The 19,292-nt window shown below is 57.5% G+C and overlaps 4 protein-coding genes across 4 annotated transcripts in view; 2 read left to right on the top strand and 2 right to left on the bottom strand.

The window, feature by feature from the left end:
- The window catches only part of VOLCADRAFT_86012 (uncharacterized protein), a gene marked incomplete at both ends in the record, with an annotated part of 10,090 nt that extends 4,415 nt beyond the window's left edge, over positions 1 to 5,675 (bottom strand). The window contains 9 exons of the mRNA XM_002946050.1: positions 497 to 968; positions 1,069 to 1,125; positions 1,520 to 1,607; positions 2,169 to 2,620; positions 2,970 to 3,185; positions 3,708 to 3,870; positions 4,136 to 4,321; positions 4,524 to 5,180; positions 5,640 to 5,675. Of these exons, the coding sequence (XP_002946096.1) occupies positions 497 to 968; positions 1,069 to 1,125; positions 1,520 to 1,607; positions 2,169 to 2,620; positions 2,970 to 3,185; positions 3,708 to 3,870; positions 4,136 to 4,321; positions 4,524 to 5,180; positions 5,640 to 5,675 (2,327 nt within the window). The remainder of the gene's footprint in view (positions 1 to 496; positions 969 to 1,068; positions 1,126 to 1,519; positions 1,608 to 2,168; positions 2,621 to 2,969; positions 3,186 to 3,707; positions 3,871 to 4,135; positions 4,322 to 4,523; positions 5,181 to 5,639) is intronic.
- Positions 5,676 to 8,127: 2,452 nt separating this feature from the next.
- VOLCADRAFT_78723 (uncharacterized protein) lies at positions 8,128 to 12,505 on the top strand (the record flags this gene model as incomplete). Its single annotated transcript, XM_002945691.1, has 6 exons — positions 8,128 to 8,329; positions 8,568 to 8,854; positions 9,416 to 9,687; positions 10,473 to 10,630; positions 10,980 to 11,296; positions 11,727 to 12,505. The coding sequence occupies 6 exons, from the start codon at positions 8,128 to 8,130 to the stop codon at positions 11,934 to 11,936; spliced, it is 1,446 nt and encodes a 481-aa protein (XP_002945737.1). The 3' UTR covers positions 11,937 to 12,505.
- Positions 12,506 to 12,918: 413 nt separating this feature from the next.
- VOLCADRAFT_120178 (histone acetyltransferase) lies at positions 12,919 to 16,278 on the bottom strand (the record flags this gene model as incomplete). The annotated part of the gene is made up of 4 exons (XM_002946051.1): positions 12,919 to 13,572; positions 14,101 to 14,275; positions 14,426 to 14,884; positions 15,943 to 16,278. 4 exons carry the CDS (start codon positions 16,276 to 16,278, stop codon positions 13,331 to 13,333), a joined length of 1,212 nt encoding a protein of 403 aa, XP_002946097.1. The 3' UTR covers positions 12,919 to 13,330.
- A 286-nt stretch (positions 16,279 to 16,564) lies between these two features.
- Positions 16,565 to 18,403, top strand: VOLCADRAFT_120179 (uncharacterized protein). The gene is made up of 2 exons (XM_002945692.1): positions 16,565 to 16,752; positions 16,987 to 18,403. The coding sequence occupies exons 1-2, from the start codon at positions 16,581 to 16,583 to the stop codon at positions 17,415 to 17,417; spliced, it is 603 nt and encodes a 200-aa protein (XP_002945738.1). The 5' UTR covers positions 16,565 to 16,580; the 3' UTR covers positions 17,418 to 18,403.
- The last annotated feature ends 889 nt before the right edge of the window (positions 18,404 to 19,292 follow it).

Raw genomic sequence — 19,292 nt, forward strand, 5'->3', positions numbered from 1 at the left:
TCCAGAGCAAACACAGCTAACTGCGGCGGGCCTGATGGGACACACACCCCAGCAGATGCCACCGCACTGCACACTCCCATCCACATCGCCCACATGAATACACGCATCCCGACGTGGCCATTGCTCGGGATGTACTCGAAATGCAACGGACCCCACTCCCGGACTTTAGCGGGAATCAGCCACTGCCAGATAGCTGTCGCTCACCTTTCCTACCTTTCCTCCTCTCCCCTCCCCTCCCCTCCTCTCTAGCAGCCAACCAACCAAAAGGTTATCCCTTACCAGCAATCCTTGTTTGACCACACGCAAGCCTAACTTCCATCGGCTCGTTCACCACCGCCACCACAACCACCACCGCCCTGTCGTCCTCTTCCTCCTCCTCTCCTCCTCCATTCATCCTACCGTTTTGCCCCCCCAACCCCGGCTCGGGCAAACGGGCCCCCAGTGTGTATGTATGTGCGCATGCTTTCTCAACCGCCCAGTTCAGCCCCTCCCTCACCTCACCTGCTGCTCTGCCCCTTCGCTCCCCTCCTTAGGCGCTTGCTGCAACTCACGACTACCGGCAGCACCGCTTATTTCCGCGTCCCGGTCCTTGACAGCTCCGTCCTCCTCCTTGACCTCCCTCCCGCTCTCCGCACTGACGCCCGCACCCCCACCCGCTCCATCCTGCACCCGCTCGCCGTCCTCCCCGTCGTCCTCCTTCACGGCCGCCGTCGCCCCCGTCAGGGCGTTACCCGCGGGGGTTGTCGTGACGGGCCGGTCGTCATTCGCTTCCTCGTCAGAGCCGTAGCCGAGGCCCAACAGGCCGGCGCCGGCGCCGCCGCCCTCGTCATCGTCATCATCGCCGCCGCTGCCGAGTACGGCACCAAGCGCCGCCGCACCCTGCGCGTCCAGCTTGACGGCACCCAGCTGGGCGGACTTGGACTTGCGTGAGGAGATGGTTTCCGAGTACACCTCCCGGGCGACCTCCTCTGCGAGTGAGGTGAAGGAGGAGCGGGGGGACGGTGGCGTAGCTGTAAGATGTTGTTGTTGTTAGGGGAAGGAGGGAAGGAAGGAAATAACACCCTCCACCGGGCGGCGCAAGGCTTGGTTGATTGGCATTCGGGCATTTGAGACGTGCGAACACGACTGGAGAGGAGGTAGGTCACCCCCCAGCAGGCAGGCGTGTGCACATGACCCCAGTCCCAACCTATAGAACATATAGCAACCAGAGCCCGCCCTCGTACGCCTCCCATCAATCGCGCAGTGACCCCTCCTCTCCTCCTCGTCCCCTCTCAGCACTCCACAGGGGCCCCCTCCCACCTCTCTGCATCAGCTTCATTCGTTCGTGGCTCGTCTTTTCCCCCTCTCTCCCCCTCCCGCCCTAATGGCGCTTTACTTCCGGGACCAGGGGCTGATAACTTCGTCGTATTGGACTCACTAGGGGCAGTTTCGGACTTTGGGCGCCGGCAGGCAGTTCACTTCATTTCTATTGAGTTTCTTGCATCACATGATTTCCCCCTCCCCTCCCCTCCCTACGCACCAAACAGCGCGTCCGTCACCTCCACAAGGATTTGCGTCAGGTTGAGTTTGATCTCCCGGTTGACCACCTCCTGACGCATGCGGGCCTCCTAGGAGGGGGAGGAGTGAGGGTTAAAAGGGGTGAGGGGATGGGGGAGGTGAGGGGAGGAAACGACACCCGGTGTGAGGGTTAAGGGGTTGGGGGGGGGCTGAGGGGGGCTAAGAAGTGAGAGGATGAGGAGGAATTGCGGGAGTTAGTGTGTGTGGGGGGGGGAGTTAGTGAGGTGGGAGGTGGGAGGAAGGGGGGGAGAGGGCGTAAGTGTGAGGGAGGGGGGCGGTAAAAGCACCAGCCCAGGACCCTCCTTGATTCACGACTAGGACTCCCCCTCAAGAGGCCCTCAAGAGGCCCTCACGCAACGCCCCTACACCCCGGCATACCACCACCACCACCCCCACCATCACCCCCCTTTTTCTCCAGTCAGTTCTGCTACCGTCCTGTACATCTGTCGCACCACTAATTTCTTCTTGGCAGCAGCTTCACTCGCTCGCGTGGTTCGTCTTATTATCCCCCCTCTCCATCCGGAGACCAGGTCCCGCAGGGGGAAGAGGGAGAGGGAGAGAGTGCATGTGTGTGTGTGTCTCTCAAAAGCGAGAGGGGGTTCAAGTCGCACCTCCTCGTCATCTGACTCCTCCGACTCGTCAGTCAGCATTTCCTTGCGTGGATGTGCGGGGGCCTTAGCGCCCCACCGACCACTTGCGCCATCGTCTCCGCCGACTCGGGCATCCACGGGCGCCTCCGTGAAGCGGCGCGGCTTGCTGACCGCCTTCTTGCCGCCACGGCCACCGTCATCACCATCCCGCTCATCATCATCATCATCATCATCATCATCATCACCCTCATCTTCGTCGCGCTTTTTAGAATCCCCTGCCACATCACCACATTCGGAGGAACCACCAGAAACACGTAACAAAATGCGTGCGGCAGCTAGCGCGTCACAAGAATTGGTGTTGACTGACAGAGCACCGTAGCCGTGTGGTCTAACAAGTTTGGCAGCGCCTGGCTGTACGGCTAAACAACACCGTGCCGGTGCTACTGGTGCTACTGGTGGTGGTGCTGCTGCTGCTAAACAGCAGTGGGGTAGCAGGCAAAGTATACAGCAAGTGCTGGGCTCTGGTGCAGCAGGCGTGTCACGCACAAAAGGGAAGACCAGCCTGTCCCAGATCACCCGCCCAAGCACCCCCGCTCTCCTACTCGCCCTGCCCTCCAAACCCTAATAAGCCTCCACAACCATCCTCCTAGGACCAACACCTCCTCCTAGGAGAACTGGGTACGTGGCTTTACTTCGCCTTTACACGCTCCTCCAGTCCGCCTCTGGCCCCCAGTTGGCAATGCAGTGCCTACGCCACATTTCCGCCTTCCCCCCTCCTTCCCCTCACACCCCCATGCGACGACTGCCTCAGTCCCCTCTCACCCGCCGCCGCCGTGGCCGTGGCCGCCATTTGCCGCTTCAGCATCTCCTCGCGGAGCCATTCGGGAATGCGCTTCGCGCCGCCGCCGGCCGCGGCCCCCGTCGCCACAGCAGCAGCAGCAGCAGCCGCGGCGGCAGCGGCAGCATTGCTACCTGGAATGGCCGCCGGGGATGTGACGGGCCCCGCAGCTCCCGATGCGGTGCCTCCTGACATGACATCTGGAAATACACACCAGGTAAAGTTAAGGTAAAAACATCACAGGGCTTTGAGCTTGAAGGGCCTCTGTGCCTCAAAAGCCGTCTGCTTCATGCATCATGGAAAAAAGCGCTTCTCGAACAGCAGAAACGGCATCCGCCTCTATCGACGCGTCTGGAAGGCCAGAAAGATACACTACGGTACACACTGAGCGGATGTGCTGGAGCCTCGCTCCCCCCTCCCTCTCCCTCTCTCTCTAGTAGCGGCAGTTATGGAGCTCTGGAAGCCACCAGCCACCAGGCCCTTCGGAGGGTCCCAGTAACTTGAGGATAATAGGCGGCCATGCAACGTAATGGCGCTTTTATGAAGGAAACCAGACATCATCTGGATATGCGGAAACGTGGCCATGTAGCGCAACGGGACCTTGACGGCAAAGTTGGGAGGCGCTTTTGTTTAACCGGACGGCAAAGAGCAGGGCCGCGCGACAGCAAAGGGGCATCAGCATTAGCAGCATCAAAGCAGTGCCAGCAGCGGCACCGCCTTACCTAAGCGGCCCGGGACAGCAAACGTCCCCCCCGGGTGCTGGGGTTGTGTGCCGTACGCAGTCTGTGGTGGCAGCGCCGTCGCCATCATGGCGGAGGGGTACCCTGCCGCCCCCGCAGCGCCGTACAGCTGCTGCTGACCCGGCTGGGGGTATGCGCTAGCGGCCTGCAGTACAGTGCAGTACAGTACGGGCAGTTGAGGGTTTGCGAGAATCCTAGAATGTTCGATCCATCCCCCGACACCCCCTGTGGGGTACTGTGCAGTGCCGTGCAGTCACGTAACACCTAGGAGTGAACGCTCCAGGAGAAGAGACGAGGGCTGTTGCCGTGCTGCGCAACGCTGTGCCGTGCAGTACTGTGCCGTGCAGTTGCCGTGCCGTGCTGCGCCGTGCTGGGTGAGTGAGTGCCAGCGTGTACCCACTTCTCCCCACCCAGCCCTCCTCTGCTGCTGCTACGTCCCACTTAGCGCAGTCGTCAATAGCCCATATCGCCACCACCTGATAGGCCGCCGCCGCCTGCTGCTGCTGCTGGCCGTATGGATCCTGCGGGTACACAGCCGCAGGGCCGTACGCCGCCTGTTGTCCGCCGTAGTACTGGTTGGGGTCCTGGTAGCCGTACTGCGGAGGGGACCAACAGGAGCAGCAGCACCAGCGGCAAAGCGCACATGTGTATGCATGTATGTACGTATGTACGTACGTATGTATGTGTTTAAGGGAACTCAACTCGCGAGGTGAACACAGCGAAATCCCAATCCCAAAGCGCCCGTATATCCTAGACCGGCATCCCCAAACGCCCAACAGCGAACACAGATCTGCGCACCTGTCCATAACCCGGTTGCGGTTGCTGCTGGTAATAGTAGTCGTGAGGGCCCGGCTGCCCCTGTCCGTAGTATTGCTGCTGCTGGTGGGCGTAGTATTGCTGCCATTGCTCCATGTACAGGGCTTGCTGCTCGGGCGTCATGTTGTTGAAGGCTCGTTGCTCCAGATCCTCAGGCAGGTGCGCGGGCTGCTGTTCTGTCGCCGGCGGCGGTGGCGGCGGCGGCGGTGGTGGTGGTGGCGGCGGCGGCGCGCCGGAAGCTTCGTTGGGTGCGGCGGCGCGCCGTGGCGGCGGTGGCGGCGGCGGTGGGACGATGAGCATGTGTTGCTGAGGAAGTTGCTGCTGGTGTTGTTGTTGCTGATGGAAGTGCTGGGCATGGTTATGATAGGGGTCGGTCTGTTGCTGTTGCTGGTGGTGTTGCTGCTGGTGGTGGTGTTGCTGCTGCTGATGTTGCTGTGGTTGTTGGTGTTGCTGCTGCTGGATTGAATACTGGTGGGGTGTTGAAGCATCATGCCGGCCAGTATCTCCCAGGCTTGGTGCATCCACACCTGCGTTTTGGGCGCCCTGATGTAGGCCCGGATACGGACCCTGGAACTGCTGTTGTTGTTGCTGTTGCTGCTGTTGTTGTTGTTGTTGTTGTTGCTGCTGCTGAGGCGACGGCTGTGGCGGTGGGGGGGGCGGTGGCGGTGGCACTATGAACATTATTTGTATTTCTGGCTGTTGTCCTTGGACTTGGAAACCCCCCTGGTTGGGAGGGGGTGCGAGCTGCCCAGGCGCGTGTGAACCGCTGATGGCAGCTGCCTGCTGCTGTTGCTGCTGTTCTTGTTGATGTTGTTGTTGGTTTTCCTGCTGCTGGCGAGCTACGCGGTCCGCGCGCTCTGCAAGCATTTGTTTTTGGTAGACGGTTAGGGGCTGCTGCTGTTGCTGGTGTTGTTGCATTTGCGGCAGTTGCTGCTGAAACACTTGCTGAGATTGTCCTTGCTGGTGCGCAAAAGGGGTTCCCGCGTTGGCGAGTTGATCCAACTGCTGCTGCTGTGGCGGCACGTGTAGGTGCTGTTGGCCCGGGAAAACCTGCTGCGCGGGCTGGGATTGGAATCCGCCCTCCTGTGGCAAGCCCACCGGCGGCGACATGACTATCAGCTTATGAGCTCCCATGTTTTGGGGCTGCCCCATGAGCTGCCCCATAGGCATCGGCGGAGGTTGAGGTGCGCTCAAGACTTGTTGCTCCAGCCCAGCCATGGGCAAGCCCGATGGCATGCCTGGAAAGTAACCATGCGGACCTTGATTCATGGACAGATCCGAGCAGCCTTAGCTGTCGGGACACCTAGAGTGAACTCCACAATATCCTAGGCGGTAAGCCTGGACGCGGAATTCGTCAGCAGTAACGTGGTATGGGAATTTAACAAAAGAAACAGCCATGATCTGCTTGCCTCCGTCCCGTCATGGGCAGAGTTAACACAAAACTAGGATATAGGGAAGAGTCAACTTTCCCTGGTTGCTTGAGAGAAAATGATATGATACTAATAACTGAAGCGATTTACAGGGAGGAACCACAATGAAAGTAATACAGGAGGAGAAGAAGTAGAATTGGCAGGAATCCCGTACACGACATGGAAAGGCAGCGGTTTCATACTTCAAGCTTTACATTACATTATCGCATTTTCAAACTCGTAGGATGCAAGAGATCATCTGCCAATCGATATTGCAGCATAGCCTCTAGGGAGAGATGAGTAAAGCCAAGAAGCAACGAATTGTGTACAAGGAGGATGCAAATGCCAAGGCAAGACCTCAATTTATTGGATTGGAAGGCAAACGCAGCTTTTGCGCCGCCGGACTGTGGTGCTTCCGCCGCCGACTAACGAAAAGCCTTTGTAGGTTGCGGAACTGGAGGAATTTCTTTTTGGAACTGGTGGAGACCCGACATGCATTTTCGATCGCGAAAAAGAGGAGGGCGAGGAAACTGTTGCCGAGTTAGTTAAACAGGTGGGTTGTCCTCCCTTCGGAGTGTATCCTGTTCCACGAAGCACGCAATGCGTACTTTCTGAAATATCTTTTTAGAGTACGTATAACAATAATGAATTGTCACTGGCACTTTTTCGGCCTGAGGCTATGCCCGCATGGGCGGATGTTGCACGAACCAAATCAAATGGCTAGCACAGATACTGTATCGGCACGTAGGATTTTATTACGGGCTTATTGAAAACTGGTATGGGAATGGAGATAGACTACCAGGCAGGGTTGGGTGGGAAGCTTTGATTTCTGTGACAGCCAACATGAACAGTGTAGCCGTTATTCAGAGCAGGAGCCCGCAGCTTGCCGCTTCATGTCCCAGCTCTCCACATCACACCAACCCATTGCACATGTCGCTGGTTCAGAGTCCCAAGGACCCACTCCACCATCGAAATGTACAAACTGCATGGCTCACCCGTGCATGTACTTACATGCCATGCGTCGTGTGCCGTACTGCTATAACTGTAACTGCTTTTTCCACTACCCAGCCTTGTCGTACGCGGTACTTATGGTCAAACTTAACATTTACGGTCGTAAGCTTAAAGTCTTTGCCGCGTCCCGCTGCTGCACCCCGGTCTGCAGGCATCTCGTCGTGGCGGCTTGCTGCACGATTCAGAGCTTTTCTTCGAAGATACGAGAGGAGATATCGCCAGCAGCAGCAGTGATGATGATGATAATGATGAGGATGGTGACGGGAAACCCGGTGATGCCATGGACGCGGGCGGTGGCGGCGCGGAGGGTGCGGATGCGGATGCGAATGCGGATGGGCCCGTCGTACCCAGCCAGGTACGACGGCTCGCACAAGATGAAGATCTTCTCTGCGCTGGTATAGTACAACCCGCAGTAGCCCGTAGTAGGGATACAGCAGCGGTGTGCACTGCCACTGCCACTGCTACTACCACCGCTACTGCTACATCCCCCATCGACATTTACCACATCGCGGGTAGCGTCTGCTGTACATCCATATTGCCGTACTGCTGCCGTACTGCTGTTGCGCCAGTCTGAAGGAATGCTGAGCGACAGTGAAGATGACGACGGAGGCGACGAGGACGAGGAGGACGAGGGGGAGGAGGAGGAGGAGAAGCCCTACCGCAGCGGTGCGGCGGCGATGGAGGAGTAGGAGGAGGGGAGGGATGGGGATGGGCATGGGGATGCTGGCCGAGGGGGTAGCAACACAAGGAGGCGGCGGGGCGGTGGGGGCGCCAAAGCAAAGACGCGCATCGACCTGGCGGGCAACGGCGGTGCTACTGCTACTGCTGCTATTGTTACTGCTGCTGCTACTGCTACTGCGGGTGATGTTTTCTCCCCGGCATGCATATCCCCTTCAGTATCTGGCTATTCCTGCAGAGTATCCGTCCATCTATTCCTGGTACCAGCTTCACACGTCTGGTTGGTTCGTCTTCCCCCCCGAACCCACGGACGCCTTTCGATCAGTTTTTACGTTTGCTACTATCTTGCCCTGGCAGCAGCTTCAATCGCGTGAACCCCGGGGCTATCACCGCCTACCGTCTTATAAAGAGGGCCGGCGGCGACATGTGGCAGTCGAGCCGGCGCAAGGCGGCCCGCTTGGAATCTACAACAGCACGCTATTATTTGAATGCACGCGTATTTGTGTATTTCTGCACCCTCAGGTGCACCAGGATCCGCTGGTGGGGCCCCTGAGCCCCCCTCCGCCCCGGCCGCGGGTCGGTCGGGGGCCGTGTGGGCTGACCCCGACGACGAGACTGTGCGTGTGGACGTGGCGGCGCGCAACCGCCTGCGGAAGCTGCGGACGAGTGAGAAGCAGACCGTTATGGAAGGTAGGTGGGCGGGTGGGTGGGTGCAGATGGAGAGGAGCAGACGACGGGGACGGTACAGTTGTATTGGCGGTATGGTACAGCGGGGAAAGGTGAATGGAGATCTGGATGATGAATGTGCGCTTTGCAGCGCGCAGCGCGGTAGTGGTAGTGGTGGTGGTGGTGATGGTCAAGCTCCCAAGACGTCGAGCTACAAACCCAACAACGGCATTGACCGTCGATAATGAACTTTTCCCCGCAGGCGCGGAGTACGAAGCGGCGCTCCGAAAACAGCACCAGGCTCTGAATCCGCGGACCAGCTGGGCAAAAAAGCGCAGCGCCGCCTCCGTAGGCGGCAGTGCCGAGGTCGGAGACGAGGACGAAGCCGAGGTGGCTGCGCTGTTGGCAAGCGCGGGTGGGCTGGTGGACCGACCCATGGGTCGGCGGCTGCCGCCGGGGCAAATCGAGACGACTCGGCTCAAGGACGCCAACCAGCACCAGCCCAGCGAAGCTGTCGTACAGTCCGTACGGTTCCACCCTAATGGACAGGTAAGTTGGATTTTCCTCGGCGCCTGCGTCCCTTACAACAAACGCAGCAACAACTAGTGATTAAAAACTCTTTGCTGTTTTGCTAACCAGCACGGTTTTCCTGAGTTGAAGTCTTCTCCAGCGCTGTTTTTAAGAGTGTTGGAAAGTGTTGGAAAATGCTTTTATTAAGTGTTGGAAAGGGGGAGGAGGAGGAGGGAGAGAGATGCGGTAAAGGAAAAAAACGGTATTGGATTGGGTACCCGAAACCGCCCTTGACCTTCACCTCCACCGCATCCCAAACGTATCCCCCAGCTCTACCGGCCAACCAAGTTTCTCATCTTCCTGCTCTTGTTGTGGAGCACTGCTGCCAGGGCGGCACTCACCGTGCTTTTCTTTACCTGTATGATACACTTCCCTGGAAAGGGGGAACCTGGATGGGTAGCATCCCCCCCAAGTGCTGTCCACCGAGTTGCCGGGGGCCCCCCGCTCAGCTCCCCATGCCGGACCGGTCCTGGACACCCCCCCCTTAGTAGCGCGAGTCATCACGTGCTCCCCCCTCCCCGACCTCCTTTCCCTCGGCAGTTGCTGCTCACAGCGGGTCTCGACAAGAAGCTCCACTTATTCCAGGTGGACGGCCTCCGAAACCCGCTCGTCCAATCCTTACACCTAGACGACATGCCCATCACGCAAGCCGAGTTTGCCGCCGGCTCCAGCTCAGATAGCAGCGGCGGCCCAGACCGGGTGGTGATGTCGGGGCGGCGGCCGCACTTTTATGTGTACGACATGGGTGCAGCGCGAGTGGAGCGTGTGCTGGGTCCCGCCGGCTGCCCGCTCAAGTCCTTGGAGCGGTTCGCGTTGTCCCCCCCGATTAGGTGAGTTTGTTTGTTTGTGCGGGGTGGGGTGGGGGGTGGGGTGGGGTGGGTTGAGGGTTGAGGGAGAGGGTTGCAGCAGCAGTGGTAGGGCCTCGAGCTTCGACAGGGGCCAGAAAAGGTCCCTTCCAGCGGCTCCGGGTGCGGGTCTCCAGGTCCTGTTGTTGGGACAGCGTCCTGCTGGCACCTTTCTCCCCACCTTTCCCTGGTGACACTTGGCCGGGGTCCTCCGTGTACCTACGTATAGCTGAGGGGGCTGTCGCATACATGCAGAATGCAGAGAGAGAGAAGGGATAACGGAGGAGGAGGAGCCGGTGCAGTGGCGTGGGAAGGTCTTGCGCGGGGGGGGGGAGAGACAGCGGACAGGAAGAGAGGTTTTTTGTGGATTGTGGGTTGCGTGTGTGTGGGGGGGGGAAAGAAAGGGTGTGCGTCTGTGCGTGTGAGGAGGAAGAGCATGGCGAGTGTTGCTCGTGCGTGCGTGTGTGTGCGTGTGTGTGCTGGGTTGAGTTGGTCCCTGCAGTTCCCCTCCCCCCCCTGCATTCCGTGTCCCATTAGAGTTACAAGTTCCGCACACAAGCGCGGGTGTGTCCGTAAAAGCCGGGGGGCCATGGACGTTGTATTGGTATGGTATGGATGCGGGTACGCGGGTTTCCCATCTCCCCCACCTCATCTCTCGCACCTACACCCTTAACTGTTCTCATCTCCCGCCCTTCCCCCCCACCCCCCACCCCTCCCGCGCACCCTGGCGTCCCCCGGGGCCCCCTGTCCAGTGGGCCGTCCTCGGAGCCGTTGGTGGCCTTCACAGGGGACGGCGGCTTCATACCCCTGGTGTCCCTTCGCAGCCGCCAGTGGGTGGCGAACCTCAAAATGAGCGGCAATGTGAGGGCGCTGGCTTTTACACACGACGGAACGGAGCTGCTGTCAACAGGTTTTGAACCGGGGTGGTGGTGGTGGCTGGATTGGGGACGTGAATTTGGGTCGCGGTGAAGAGGAGCGCAGCTGCGCAAGCAAAGGGATGTGTAAAAAAAATCTTAGGTACCTGTCAGCAGCTGCTGCTACTATTAATGCTGCTACTACCGTGCTACTACTAATGCTACTACTAATGCTTTTGGCGTTTTCGTGCCCCCCTTTTCATAACCCCAATCCTACCTAATCCTACCGCCAAGGTTCTATTCGTGTTGTTTTGCTGTTACGTGGCCCCATTATTTGTTTTTAAAAACCCCGACATCTAAGCTGCCTTGCCTACATGTCGTTTGCTTTCGTAAACCCCCTCGCAGGTGATGACGGTGTGGTTCACTTGTGGGACCTGCGTACCCGGCGCTGCCGCCTTGCCTTCACAGACCTGGGCAACATCGGGGACGCGTCAAGTCTGGCACTGTCGCCGGACGGCAGCTACATTGCCACAGGCGCCAAGTCGGGGGTCGTGAACGTGTACCGTCGTGCGGAAGTGGAGGCGGCGGCGGCAGCACGGACGGCGGGTGCTGGTGGCGGCAGTGGTGGTTTGGTTTCGGGGCGTGTGTCGGTGGCGCCTGCACGGGAGCTGCTCAACCTGACGACGGATGTGGATATGCTGGTGTTCAGCCCCGACTCGCAGGTGCGTAGTTGGGGAGCTGAGAGGAAAGAAAAAGCTGGAGGAAGCTGACTGATGGATGGATTCCCGGGAACTATGGCGTGATGACGAATTTCCAGATGTGTGATGAGTATCCAGATGTGACGGCAACAAATAATGTATTTTTGCATGTGCACCTACGCAAGGCACGGATTGCAACACCTCACTGGATCTCCCGCACAAAACACATATACGCACACACCACCGATTGCTGTATGGCCGTATGATCCGGAAGCTTGAGCGGGTGTTCGGACCTGTTCGGTCTGAATGCGCGATTCCGTCGACCCCGTCCTGCAACCTCACTACACTACTTTGCTGGTTACCAGCAGATTTTCCGTTGGTTCTTCCGTGGTCCTTCTAAAACCTCGATCTCCACTACCTCACCCCGACATCACGGTGTCTACCACACCCACAGATGCTTGCCATGTCGTCACGCATGAAGCGGGACTCGCTGCGGCTGGTGCACCTGCCGTCCCTCACCGTCTTCGCCAACTGGCCCACGGGCCGCACCCCGCTACACTACGTCCACTGCGCCGACTTCAGCCCGCACTGTGGCTTACTGGCAATCGGTAATGCCAAGGGGCGCGCGCTGCTGTACCGCCTGCACCATTACCAGCAGGTCTGAAGAGCGGAAAGGGCGTGTAGGTAGAGGTCCCTTGCGTGCTTGTTGGATAGTGCTGGAGGAGGGGCATGCTGTGCCTGATGCGCGCGGTGTCGGTGATGAATGGTTTGAAGGTGTCGGTGATGAAAGGTTTGAAGTAGTGGCTGGTAGGAGGGGGGCCCCTGATATATGGGGTATTGGGAAACACGGCGACCCCGGAAACCAGTCGTGGCGCTCGGGAAGAAGCGGGTTGAAAGGTTTCGTGTGCCTTACTACGCTTTCGTGCGCCTTAGTACGCCCTGGAAGGTGGAATTACAACCTAGGAAGGCGGCTTTTGGATAGTGAATGGCAACAGAAGCGAGATGGGACGAGGTGGAGTGGTTTCGTGTTCTTTGCTGGTCGGTGGGGAGGAAGGGCACCGGGGCGGGACAGGATGGCCGGTACTCTCGTGCAGTTTGGCCACAATACAGCTGTTGGGGGCGCTGTGGGCTTACGAGGAGTGTGCTGTTTGTCGGCATGTTGGTGCCTGTGTAAACTATATTAGACAGTCCTGGCGTTGGTGGTATGGTCGGCCTGTAAAGCAGGGTTCGACGCTGGTTTGTGCATACGGTCCTCATACCTGACCCACTGCTTTGCTTTACCTTTTCCCTCCGGAACTTTATAACTTTTTGTTCGCACGTCCGCGAGTTACCTTCTCATTGTTTGGAAGCCAAGCGGAAGCAGCAGTGTATGAAGACAAAATAGGAGCGCTCTGAATGTTGCGTTGCGCCAAGAAGAGGTTCAAAGCTGCAGCTATCCCTATCTATGTCATAGTACATAGTAAGTAACGGCTCGGAAGGCCGCAGGAAGAATAAGTAACGGCTCGGACGGGCAGGTCGGGTCCCAGTTCCTGGTCCAGCACATCCCATGTGGGGAGACGAAGTGCACGTAAGTGCATGGCTCCGGCCGTAAGAAGCTTCTTCGCAACGTGTGCAGTTCCTAACATCTCACCACAATATCATCTATATGTAACATCGATATGTAACATCTATGTACACGGGAATGGTCTTTGCATTCCACCCAACATCTGGTATCTAATTAGGCACAGCTACGATGGAAGCGCCACCGCTACGCCACCACTGCCGCCGTGGAGAATCTAGCTATAGGTCATGGCAGTACAAAGCAGCCGAGCTGATGCCGACAAGGTACGGCAAAGCATTTCCTTACGTGGGGTACGTTAGCACAGCACGGGTGTTTGCTTTAGGCCCAGTGTACATGTCCAACTCCCGAACGTTATGGGTTGAGTCCGATGCTTGTCACCTCATCCATTCACCTACACCTATATACACACACTTACACAGGCCCTCAGCAACCGCACCTATGCCCCTTCACGCCCGCTTCCTCAAGCGCACTGGACAGCATGCAGACGCTGACGGGCTCTATTCCGGATGCGGGTTGCCTCCCTCGTCCTCAAACAACAAGTGCGTGGTCAGATACTGGTTGACGAGGGACTCCAACTTATTGGCGAGCTTGTAGTAAATGGTGTCAGGCGCATTGTAGAAGCGGCAGTTCTCAAAGATGCGGCGCAGGTCAGCGTTGAATATCTCCAACGTGACGTAGAAGCAACCGGAGGAGAGACGAGCCTCCATCACGTCGAGCGCGATAGGGTCCTTGATCACGTCTGTGCGGAGGCGAGAGAGAGAGAGAAAAAGAGGAACAGCGACATCAGCAGCTAAATAGTTGATTTCAAAGCACCACTGGGACGGCATGAGAATACATATGGTTGAGCCCACAGCGGTCCAGAGGCGATTTTGGGTTCCACACCTCAAATGTTAAACTAGGGCCCTTGGCAAGTCGTCCGTGTCCTCTTCCAAGCATATACGACAACAAAAAAGGTACCCAACACTTGCTTTGCACAGCCCAGCTTCAGCCAACTAAGCTTTTCCTGTCATTCTACCTTCAAAATCTGCAATAAGCCCGAGCCTGAAGAACCTGCCGAACAACTTGCTAGCTCCCCCGTCACGAAGGTACCCTCTAAGTGACTATCCCGTTCCCAAATACCTCATATCGGCTAAAAATCTGCAGCGCTACCACAGACCAGCCCCCTGCCTCGATTCCACGCAATTCGCAGTACCACTTGAAACGAAAGGGTCAGAGGGCCAGCTGCCTGCCTGCCCCTTCCCCCCCCATCATCAGCGCCACTACTCACCGTAGTAGTCTGGCGCGTCCTGAACCGCCACTTGCTCCTTGAACGGCCAAGACTCCTCCAACCCCTGAATGTGCTCCAACAGGTTGTACAGAAACGCCCGCAGGTTCTCCGGCGTCGGGTCCTTCGGTGGGCCTCGGTCCTCGAGCACTAGTCGGTAACGTGGGGCGCCCTGCTGCTGCATCGCCGTGGCCGCCAGCGCAGGCGTCCAGCCCGCTTCCCGCACACCGGGGATGTCCCCGATGGGAATGGAGGTATACCGGGCTGGCCGGACTGCAGCAGCCCCTGCGCCAGCCGCCGCCGCGAAGAGGGTCATCCCGGGCCGCACCACATGCGATTGGGAGAGCTCGCGAATCCGGTCGTCCAGCGCGATGCGCTGCCTGTGAATCATGTCCGGTAGGGCCGTGTAGGAAATACGCGGGTGCATCACGCATTCCATTAGCGTGCCGCCGTCGTAGTCCTTGATGTACCCTTGCCATCGCTCGCGTTCCAAGGTGACCTCGCGCGTGAAGCCCTGCTTCTCAAAGTAGCCCACCGCGTTATTGTCGGCGTAGGTGAGGAAGTGGGTCAGCTTGTCCATCGTCCTCGCGAATTCTTTCGTCTGGTTCATGAGCCGCGTGCCGTAGCCCTTGACCTGCTCATGGGATGTCACGGCACAAAAGGCGATTTCGCCAAATGCCTGCGCGTGGAAGGCGCGGTAGGTGATGCCACCGATGACTGTCCCGTTGCGCTTCAGCAACGCCACGGAACGATGCCGGCGGTCAAACACCAGCCGGACGATGTACTCCTACGGGGACGTAAGAACCGTGCGGATTGGGCGGCCGGGGGGGAGGACCATGAGAGATACATATGGCAAAGGATGAGGAGGAGAAAGTCCCCCTCAAGCGATGGGCGTATCTGAAGGGCAAAAGAGCTAGGGATGTGGACACATCAAGGCCGACCCCGCCATTGTCCATGTCGGTAAAATCCTGTAATGGTAGGGGATCATGCACACAGGAACAGCGCTGGTCGGTGCGCAGGCTTTGATTGTAACGTCGGCGGGCCTCTCGCGTTCTGTGGGGTCAGATACGCAATGCGAAAACCCTTTATTAAGGATGTGCCGCGGTATGATTCACCCATGAAACCCATCGAACCGAGGGTCCCAAGGCGCGCGCAAAGTGAGGGGGGGCCTAGGTTACCGGGAGCTCAGTCAAGGGTGGGCGCACGGAGCATGTGGCCGACAGAAAAGGCGTAAGCTGGGGGCGATAGGGCGTGTGTGCACGTCTAACACACGAAGCTTCGTGGTAAACTGGTTACAGGGAAGATGGCGGGGGGGGGATGTTTTTGAACTGCTGTGGGAACCGGGAACCCAACACAAGTGCGCGTGCCAGCGCGGGACATGCATAACTTTCGTAAGGGGAACGGAGCATGCATGTGACAGGGCTTTTGCCTTCGCGTGTGATGTATCGTGGGGTTACGCAGCGCGCACAAAGATACACTTGGTTGCGTGTCGTGATGCAGGGGTTCTATCCGGGCTGCTACTCGGACCTGCAAGCCTGTGGGATCCCCGCACGTCATACACAGTCCCAGATCCAGTGACTGCCCTGAAGTTTGTTCTGAAGTTTGTCTTTGGGGTACCCTCTGGTTAAGCTGGCTAAGGTTACACGTGCTTCCTCTCCCGTGCGTACCGTTCTCCTTCGTTACACAGATCCCACTGGTCAACGACAAGCCGGCCCACTATCGCCTACACGCTCCATGGCCTTCCCAAGCACGCGGTTTCGCCCATCTTGCGTCCCCCATTCTTTAGCCAATGCTCTGTGCCTCTGTGGCACAACTAGCCCCACGCGTGCCTCCGTGATACCATACCTTGGGCATGTTTGGCAGCTGTTTAGAGAAGATGTTCTTCAGGCCGACCAGGAATATGAGGTTTTGCGGGTCATCGTTGTTGAGGACGTATCTAAAGGCTATATCCCCGTCCTGCTCGCGCTTTACGAGAGCCTCCTCGCGCTGGGAGTATGCACCTGGCGCTATACGCTCCCGATCGCGTGCCGACAATGGACCAGGCCCCGCACGTTCTGAGATGAGGTTTTCCGCAGTCCGTTGTACTTGTTGTGGCTGTGGAATGCTCCCCGAAGTGTCGCGATAAGAGTCTTCTTGCCCAATACTGACGTTGCCCTGGCCAACTGGCAGGGTAACAAACATTTGCGTTGCCGTCTGTATACTTTGTACACATTGCCTCTTAGGGGACGGGTCCCCTCCGTCAGCCATTGTCAGGCAGTTGACTATATAGTTTCCAGGTGCCCTAGGCAAAGTCCTCGCAACTTAACAAATAAGACATACGAATACTGGCATGCCAGGAATTGCATGTCGAAACTGTAATCTTCGGTCCAATCCCTTCATTATTGTGTCGTGCAAGTACAACTTGCACCGCTGGTGTGGGATTGTAAGAAACGGACTGATGGAACTATAAGTATTATTGTTTGCAGAGTGGAAGCATAGATAAGATGGCCACTATGATGCAGAAGGCTGCTGTGTGCCCTGTCCGCGCGTCTCGACGCGGCTGCCTTGTGGTTTGCCAGGCGACGGAGCGTCATGTGGCGTCTCGTCGCGCCATGCTGGGCATTTCTTTGCTTCCGGCACTGTTGTATGCGCCTAAGGCGCTTGCACTTATTCCTGGTAAGTCGGCCAGGGGCTTTTTGTGGCTGGGCCAGCGGCACCCGCAAGGTTTGCACAAGTAAGGCCATGATGCGTTATCATTCGTTTTTGTATGGGTAGTTCTTTATATCGAAGCTGCAAAGTTGACGCCGATCTCTGCCTTTCCACTATAGCAAGTTTATTGTAAGTCATGGTCATGTGCCAGTCAGCCCCAAATCTCAAGGCAGAACTCGGCACTTCACTGCATCTGCACAGATGAGGAAGACGAGGATCTCGTGGAGAAGGCCAAGGCGAACCGCCGCGCCCGCCTGGCTCAGCAGCGCGGTGTGACGCGCGACTTCATGACGTCGGAAAACCTGAAGGACGTCCGCCTTGAGCAGGAGCTAGTGCCGGTGCAGAAGGCAGTGTACAAGCTGGCCAAATCCGGCAGCCAGCTGGAGTCAGGTGATCTCAAGGGCGCTGCCAACACTCTCTCTGAGGACTGGGTCGCGGAATTCACCTCGGTGGCCAGTACCGTTTCGGGAACTGATGCCGCTGGCAAGCTGAGCAGCGCCATTCAGGGTGTCCAGACCGCAGCTGCCTCAGGCGACGCGGCGGCATCCAAGCGTCAGTTCGTTAGCCTTGTATCGGATCTGCAGAGCTGGGCATCCACTACCGGTCTGGCCAGCAGCCTGAAGGGCCTATAAAGATGCCCCTCTCGCTTTCTCTCCTCATCGCGGTGTTGAGGGTTCCTTTGGTTCCTTGATTAATGGCAGCAAATCTTGTCGCTGCTGTTGGCGGCTCCCCGCTTGGCGGGCGCGGGGGTTTGTCTTCATGCGTTTTCAGCGCCGTCGCGTGCACGAGTTGACCTGGAAGGTGGCTGTTTGCTCAGATAGCGGCTGTGCGGTACGAAGAATCAGCTTGCAAAGTTCTCAATACTGGGGACGGAAAGCAAATTGCCCGTGATGGCGGGTCGCCAGGCGCTCGGAACCTGCACACAGTATCAGGATCAGAAGCCTGACCGCCATCCCGTCCCAGAACAGCAGTGGTTCATGCCTGGCAGGATCTGGTGCTCCTGACATCTCTGTCAGCTGACATCTCTGACATCTCTGTCAGGTGTCGCTGATTTGCAAGCTGGTTCGAGACAGGACACCTTTGGTTGTGACGCTGACAACCTGGCTGTGAAGTTCGATAACAGCAGTGGCTGACCGTTGGCGGCCTTCTGGAGATCCTGTCGAGCCGCATCAGCGATGGAGCTGTTTACGCTGCTGCCTTTCCGTATTGTATTGCGATTGAGCGTGTGCTTGCTCCGAGATGGCGGCGACAGATACAGTGCAGTATCTGAGCCGTCGCGGCCTCGATGGGTAGAGCATGTGCAGCATTTTTTCTCAATAGTGTTCCTGTGTACGTGTGCCTTCACTCAGCTTGGGGTCAAGTACGGAAGGGAAGGATGCGCGGATGGTTGCGGACGGTGCGAGTGGCATTTGTTCTGAGGGGAAGCTGATGGGATTGGATTGGATGGGACATTGATCCCTTTTGGCGACAATTTTTTGCCGATTTTGACGAGCATTCCGGCACTGACCCCAGCGCATTCGACCCCGAAAGATCAGGTGAAGCGTGCGTGAGGTGTGCGATCGTGTAGCCTTGCGTGTATGCGACAGTCCACTTCTTTGCAACATCCGAAATCGTGTGCTTGAAGTAACGCACCCCTATCTCACCACAACCAGGTCAACGCAGATTTCAGCAGCATAACCTCCCTACACTGCTACCCCGAAGCTCCCTTCAACATTCTGTGCATCGCTCTCGCTTCCGCACGAGAGCCTTAAGCTAGCTGCAGCAACAACGAAGGTGCGTGCCGCAGTTCACACAGCAGTGCGTGATAGATTTTGATGCAACCATTCAGCGAACCTCACCCATGGAGAAGGTTTGAGTAAGCAATTCAAAGAGACGTTCAGCTTCATCCCAACGTGGTGGACCCTTTCGTTCCTCGTGTGGTGATGAAGAGGGTTACGGTTGCGCGCTGTGTGGCTGTTGTCTCAAGAATTCTTTGCACGAAAGTTTCTACCCAGCAGCTCGTTCTGTCCGTTCCTGGCAAAATCTGGGCTTACTGCTTGCTTACAGGGCCAGCTCCAAAGTGGCTCCTGGGCCACTTTGAGCCAAGGGTCTAAGTGTATCCACCCAAGAGCGGTTTCAACTATGCATATCAATATTTGCTTCTCCGCTTACACAAGGGCCCCTTAACTTCATATGTTACGTCATTCTTCAGCAGGACCTCCAGCTGATATATAACTCCGATCCTTACCATGTACAAGAATGGCAATGGCACATCCAGGACAGCCCCTCACCTGGTCTCATGTACGGCATTCTGTAGATTTCGGATTGATTGCGTTCTTCCTGAACTAAACTTTTTAAAGGGATACAATACTTTCTGTGTACCGGCTGGTGCATTGTTTGGCACTCTGGCTTGAACCCTATGTTGTATGACTTCTGAACCTGTACGTTTCCTTCTTGGCCTACCCTTTTCGTCTGATTACTGTTCGTGCTGTTGCATCGTTTGGGGCGGCTCCGCCCGTGAATGCTTG

The sequence above is a fragment of the Volvox carteri genome (assembly GCF_000143455.1).
Source record: "Volvox carteri f. nagariensis unplaced genomic scaffold VOLCAscaffold_1, whole genome shotgun sequence".
NCBI lineage: Eukaryota > Viridiplantae > Chlorophyta > Chlorophyceae > Chlamydomonadales > Volvocaceae > Volvox > Volvox carteri.

Excerpts from the sequence above, each read along its gene's own strand:
- VOLCADRAFT_120179 (XM_002945692.1), top strand. The coding sequence starts at position 16,581 with ATGGCCACTATGATGCAGAAGGCTGCTGTGTGCCCTGTCCGCGCGTCT. Across the intron at positions 16,753-16,986 it reads GGCGCTTGCACTTATTCCTG|ATGAGGAAGACGAGGATCTC; the intron begins GTAAGTCGGCCA and ends GCATCTGCACAG.